Below are 7,212 nucleotides of genomic sequence, written 5' to 3'. Positions count from 1 at the left end.
CATGGTGTATTTTGACAAATTTTGCAGACATTTTCACAGCATTCATTTATATAGGACTTTCTCAGTTCAAAGGGCCATGAGCTCCATTCAGTTACAGTGCTGAGAGTGAGGTTCCTGAGGAAGTAGTACAGTATGTCAGAATCACCTTTATGTGCAGACATTCCTGTGTCTAGCGTCACTTTATGAACATACAATAGATCTATATATATAAACTATATTATGTGTTTATATTTATTGTTTTTATTATTATTGTGTTCTTTATCTATTGTGTCTTTTTGTGCTGCAATGGATCCAGAGTAACAATTATTTCATTCTCCTTTACACATGTGTAGTGGAAATAACATTAAACAATCTTGAATCTTGAAGAGATGGATAAAACAATAACTTTGTTTTAAATTTCATGGGGTGAAGTATGAATATGGCAGAAATACTTGCTACAACCATGCAGTTCAGATAATCAGCTTGAGAAATGCTTTCATGGTGGCACGGATGCTTCCCTGAAATAAATACCTGTTCTTCAAAGTTCACAAACAGAATTGAGCAACTCACACACATTGTAAAACAGAATATTTATGGTTAATTATTAATAATTTCCACTAATTATTTTATTAGATGGTTCAGCAATCTACAAAATTAAGTATATTGTTAATCTTTAACCATTTTTTAACATTTCAAATAACTCAAGTGGTTATTTTTTCTTCATGCCAGTTGGTACTGCAAATAGTCTATTCCTAATCTAGTGTCTGATTAATTTGAAGAACAACCACCATCGGTGGGATTAGCATAGGCCCCAGACTCACTGAATGTATTTACAAATGTAAATTCTAAAGGGATACCTGAAATTGAACTTAAAACTTAAAAATAGTTAAACATGCAATCTATTTGCACAACTCAATTTCCTGTCAACACCAGGATTCATTTTTACATTATTATTTTTTATACCAAACTTTTGCACACCTAAGACTGGACTTCACAAGCTATTTAAACAGTTTTCTGAAAATTATCCATTTGAAAATTCTTGATAACACTTCTGTTTCCAATGACTAAAATTTCCATTGTTCATTTTGTAACATATTCATTTGACGGCTTCAGCTTGTCCTAAATATCTGGGCGAGTTAACTCCTAGCATTGTGACGCTCTGAGCTGAATTTAGATCAGCCAGTCTGAATACGTAAATAGTAATTGCAAACAGTACTGAAATGAAACTCAGGGATTGGGACAGGAAGGGTGAAGGTTCCTTCGCTGCCACATTTCTCCCACGATCCCAAGTCCTTGCTTCTCTTCCTTCCCGTACTATTTCATTGCACACAGCAGTATATAACCAATTCTACCCCCCCCACCAAAAAAAAAGAAAAACGAGAAGATAGGAAAACAGGAATTCTCTCTAGCCAGAAGGTGATGAATCTGTGGAATTCATTGCCACAGACAGCTGTGGAGGTCAAGTCAAGTAAGGATGTCAAAGGTTACAGGAAGAAGGCAGGAGAATGGAGTGGGCAGGGATAATAAATCAGCCACGATGAAATGGAGGAGCAGACTTGATGGGCCTAATTCTACTCGGCTAAGAGGTGACGAGAGGCGAGAAGGAGAAATTCTCAATTGTTTCTAAGTGTGCTTGTTGCAATTTGTAGTGTTTAACTCTCTCAGCTTTAGGCCAATGGTCAGTGAATTTGCTAAGTTAATCACTTGCCAAAATAATCAGGGAACTTGATCTTCGTTAATTAAATCACACACATTATGTGGAGAGTATTAGAGAATTAGGAGTGTTTTGCAACTTTACTCTTTGGTGATTTTTCACCATTACTGTTCCCTTCCCATGTCTCAACATGGCTTCCCCTTTTTTTTGTTTTGTCCTTCCCCTCAGAAACAAGTGCAAATAATGAATGGTAGGAGCAGAAGGAGCTTGATTTACTCCAATGATCATCTGAAAACAATAAGGACGTGTGTGTGTGTATGCAGTATCCTCAAGTTCATATTTAGGATTTACATGTGTGCTTCTCCAAAACATAGAAAATTTGAATTTATGTGCACATCCTGAGCGATATAATTTCCTCTTTCTTCTGCCAAACTTCTTTACTACCTGTTATTCTTTTCACGTGTCCCTATTCTTTGAACCTCTCTGATTTAAACAGTACAAGACTATGACCAATATCCTGAAAATAATGTCTTGAGCAACTATCAGCTCTATCTGAAATAGTGTCTTGGTCTCCCATCTTTCATGATTTCCCAGCCCTAATATAATTTTTCTTATAAAAACGTGCACAACATGTTTCTGAGAGTTTTCGGTAATGGATTTCAGATAGAGAGACAGTGAAGTTTGTAATGATCTTTCTTTGGAATGGTTTGCAAGCTGTTATCTTCAATTGGCATTGTAATTTTTAGATTTGGCACATTATAATGGAAGACAAGGACAATGGTCATTACCCTAATTTTTCAATTTCTTCCCAATAGCCACATGTAACATGCTATTTACCTGACAACACATTGGGTGATTTCTATAATCAAGTCAACTCCCAGATTGTCTGTTACATTCTGTAACTAAAACACGACAGGTGCAAGGAATATGAAATAGAAATAGAGAACATTGGAGCTTAAAAAAGGTTCAGGCACTATCCGTTTCCATGATTTTCTCTCCACAGAAGCTGCCTGACGCGTTGAGTATTTGTAGCATCATTTTTGTTTTCTTTGTTTGGTATGCCTGCTCTTATGTAGTTCCCCATATTTCTAAACTCATCATTGTCAATAGGAATCAGACTTGTTAAAAAAAGTTTATTTGTGATATGTGAAGACTGAATGTTGTTACTTTTTTACACTGGTTCTTTTTGCAGGACCATTTTAATTACCTGTTTCTGAATTCCAACTGTGGGTTGTTTCATCCTAATTCATCCATAACTTCGAGCGTAGCTTCCAAGTTAGCCTACAATACATCCACTTGGAGTATTTTTGAGTATAACTTGGTTACCCGGGTTACATAAGGAATAGAATCAGATGCTGTCATCCTAAGGTTTTAAGGATCAATTTGAGCCTTGGATATACTCAGTCACAAGCCCTACAAGGTGAAGAATTACAAAGATATTCTGCACTAGGCACAGAGAAACTTATTTTCTCAGCACATAAATAGCTGGCTCTTACTTGGAGGCTAAGTGTTGACTTTTCAGCTGCAGAATGTTTGCTCTGGAGAGTCGATAGCTTGTTGATAAGATTATGCATGAAGAAACCAAAACTGCTACCAGTTTAATAGTTGATCAGATGGCTGGTCTGAATGTCCTTGGGACAATTAGGGTGTTTCCCATAATGGAGTGAATCCAGTCATTAGCTGTGATTTATGATGGAAATAATACTGACGGTGAAAGGACAGTGGTACTGGATGAGAGGCATGCAAAGCCTGAAAAGGCTTTGATCCAAAGCAACACACACAAAATCAAGATGAAGACACTCGGCCCAAAACTCTTTTCCATAGATGCTGTCTGGACTGCTGAGTCCCTCCAGCACTTTGTGTCTGTTGCTTTGAATATCCAGCATCTGTAGATTTTCTTGTGTTTCTGATGGCTATGATCCAGCCTGACTTTTTCTTGACTAAATTGCCCATTGCTTTCATAATAATGCTGCTTTCAGTGTGTGGTTGAATTGTTTGCCACCCACTGGATGCTGGGTAGTAGAAACGTTTTTTACCTCTCCAATCAAGCAGCACAGATGAATTATCACATCCGCTGTAAATTTGATCTGCTATCAATTCCTATCTTCTTTGGAAAACCCCAAGAGATAGATTTTGTACCCACAGAATCTTAGCTACATTGGGCGCTCAACGTTTCTAGACAGGAAGAACTCTATATGGTGATCACATAGATAAATCATCAAAGTATATCAAAATTTAGATAAAATACATACACTTCTGTATAATCTTTTCATTTCATTGAATAATCACCCTTACACTATCCATCATTGAAATGTATGCTGTTTCCAGACATTAATGAATACCATGAAGCATTTTACTATTATCAGTATTTTGAAGATTGCATTAAAATGTATAGGAGAAATTGCATAAATTCAGATTTCTGTAAGTCAGATCTTTCATAATCTGGGCAGCTCCTGTATAGTATCCCTGCACCCACATTCTATGCCTTACCTAATAAATGGATGCATCTCGTATATCCTAATAACCAGTCTATCCACTCATTATGTTGCTTTATAAGGGTGCACAGAAATTCTAAAATTCTAAGATGGCTTTATTCCTTGAAATGTCTTTATGCTGGCCACATACTGTACATTCCTTTTTTCACTTCTTGCATCTGCCCACCACAAAGCTGATGATTAAATTAAATGTGCCACGTTTCTATCCGATTAACCAGATCCAGGTCATTTATGTTTTTCATGTCAGTAAAACCTGTCTACCAAACGTGAACTATTTTCCCAATATGTACAATACTCTTTATCACCCCCCCAACCAATATTTAAGTCTTACCTGATGAAACAACCAACAAAGGACAGAGTACTGAATCTTGAGGTGCCCCTTCCAGAATCAGAATCAGGTTTATTATCACCGACGTGTAACGTGAAATTTGTTAACTAAGCAGAAACAGTTCAATGCATTACATATTATAGAAGAAAGTAAGTAAATAAATAAAGTATACATATACTGAATAGATTAAAAAGTTGTGCAAAAAACAGAAATACTATATATTAAAAAAATGAGGTAGTGTCCAAGGGTTCAATGCCCATTTAGAAATCGGATGGCAGAGAGGAAGAAGCTGTTCCTGAATCATTGAGTGTGTGCCTTTAGGCTTCTGTACCCCCTACCTGATGGCAACAGTGAGAAAAGGGCATGCCCTGGGTGCTGGAGGCCCTTAATAATGGACGCTGCCCTTCTGAGACACCGCTCCCTAAAGATGTTCTGGGTACTTTGTAGGTTAATACCCAAGATGGAGCCGACTAAATTTACAACCCTCTGCAGCTTTTTTTGGTCCTGTGCAGAAGCCCCCCCCCCCCCATACCGGACAGTGATGCAGCCTGTCAAGAATGCTCTCCACAGTACATCTATAGAAGTTTTTGAGTGTATTTGTTGACATACCAAATCTCTTCAAACTCCTAATGAAGTATAGTTGCTGTCTTGCCTTCTTTATAACTGCATCTATATGTTGGGATCACGTTAGATCCCCAAAGATCTTGACACCCAGGAACTTGAAACTGCTCACTCTCTCCACTTCTGATCCCTCTATGAGGATTGGTATATGTTCCTTCGTCTTACCCTTCTGGAAATCCACAATCAGCTCTTTTGTCTTACTGACGTTAAGTGCCAGGTTGTTGCTGCGGCACCATTCCACTGGTTGGCATATCTCACTCCTCTACGCCCTCTTGTCACAACCTGAGATTCTACCAACAATGGTTGTATCATCAGCAAATTTATTGATGGCATTTGAGCTATGCCTAGCCACTCAGTCATGTGTATATAGAGAGTAGAGCAGTGGGGTAAGTATTAGTAGTCGTAGTAGTAGTAGTAGTAGTCATACTTTATTGATCCCAGGGGAAAGTGGTTTTCGTTACAGTTACACCATAAATAATAAATAGTAATAGAACCATAAATAGTTAAATAGTAATATGTAAATTATGCCAGTAAATTATGAAGTAAGTCCAGGACCAGCCTATTGGCTCAGGGTGTCTGACCCTTCAAGGGAGGAGTTGTAAAGTTTGATGGCCACAGGCAGGAATGGCTTCCTATGACACTCTGTGCTACATCTCGGTGGAATGAGTCTCTGGCTGAATGTACTCCTGTGCCCACCCAGTACATTATGTAGTGGATGGGAGACATTGACCAAGATGGCATGCAACTTAGACAGCATCCTCTTTTCAGACACCACAGTGAGAGAGACCAGTTCCATCCCCACAACATCACTGGCCTTACGAATGAGTTTGTTGATTCTGTTGGTGTCTGCTACCCTCAGCCTGCTGCCCCAGCACACAACAGCAAACATGATGGCACTGGCCACCACAGACTCGTAGAACGTCCTCAGCATCGTCTGGCATATGTTAAAGGACCTCAGTCTCCTCAGGAAATAGAGACAGCTCTGACCCTTCTTGTAGACAGCCTCAGTGTTCTTTGACCAGTCCAGTTTATTGTCAATTCGTATTGTCAAAGCACACACCCCTGAGGTGCACCAGTGTTGATCGTCAGCGAGGAGGAGATGTAATCTGCACAGATTGTCGTCTTCTGGTTAGGAAGTCGAGGATCCAATTGCAGAGGGTGGTACAGAGGCCCAGGTTCTGCAACGTCTCAATCAGGATTGTGGGGATGATGGTGTTAAATGCTGAGCTATAGTCAATGAACAGCATCCTGACATAGGTGTTTGCGTTGTTCGGGTGGTCTAAAGCCGTGTGGAGAGCCATTGAGATTGCATCTGGCATTGACTTATTTTTGGCGACAGGCAAATTGCCATGGGTCCAGGTCCTTGCTGAGGCAGGAGTTCATTCTAGTCGTGACCAACCTCTCAAAGCATTTCATCACTGTAGATGTGACTGCTACCGGGCGATAGTCATTAAGGCAGCTCACATTATTCTTCCAGTACCAAAAGCACTCATCAATCATTTCCCTCTACCCATTATTACAAAAAAATGTTTTTAAAAAAAGATGTCATTCTCTTTTGGATTCCATGGACCTTTACATTTTGTTTCATTTTGATTTAATTTTTCCAGTCTGAGTGTAACCAGTTTTTAATGCACTGTTACCTTGACAACTTTCGTCTGCACTTCATTATTGACATTCTCTCTCTCTCCCTGCAATTTAACATTAGCTGAAGGATCCTTGAGGCGAAACGTTGTTCTTAATTCCCTGCATACTGATACTACCCCTCCTGCTGAGTGCTTCCAACAGTTTCTGATTGCATTTCACATTAATAGCATCTGCATTTTTGATTCAATTAGTAATGTAAGGGATTGCTAGGGCTTGTAGATGTACTACTGGGAATTCCAACAGAGCATTTTCGTTTGCTGGTGTGCAAAGTGCTTCAGAGATTAATCCTCGCACACTCGCCGTCCCGCCGCCCTCCAGCGACCACGTGATCCGTGCCGGATCATGACCTATTCTCGCGAGAGCCAGTGCGAGACAGGTTCAAGATGGCGGAGGCCGAAGTCGGCAAGAAGGTGGAGCGGTGCTTGGCAGATGCGGTGGTGAAATTAGGTAAGGTAATTCTGAGTGCACTCGATCTGACGGAACGTGCATTG

General features: G+C 39.6%; 1 protein-coding gene across 1 annotated transcript in view; it reads left to right on the top strand.

Annotated features, from left to right (window-relative positions):
- Positions 1 to 7,057: 7,057 nt before the first annotated feature.
- Positions 7,058 to 7,212, top strand: part of micos10 (mitochondrial contact site and cristae organizing system subunit 10) — a 37,947-nt gene continuing 37,792 nt past the window's right edge. The window contains exon 1 of the mRNA XM_063033367.1: positions 7,058 to 7,168. Coding sequence (XP_062889437.1) covers positions 7,105 to 7,168 — 64 coding nt within the window. The 5' untranslated portion in view covers positions 7,058 to 7,104. The remainder of the gene's footprint in view (positions 7,169 to 7,212) is intronic.

This window comes from Mobula hypostoma, chromosome 25, assembly GCF_963921235.1.
Source record: "Mobula hypostoma chromosome 25, sMobHyp1.1, whole genome shotgun sequence".
Classification (NCBI taxonomy): Eukaryota; Metazoa; Chordata; class Chondrichthyes; order Myliobatiformes; family Myliobatidae; genus Mobula; species Mobula hypostoma.
The sequence above is the reverse complement of the archived record's forward strand: the minus strand, read 5'-3'. Positions and strand labels throughout refer to the sequence as shown.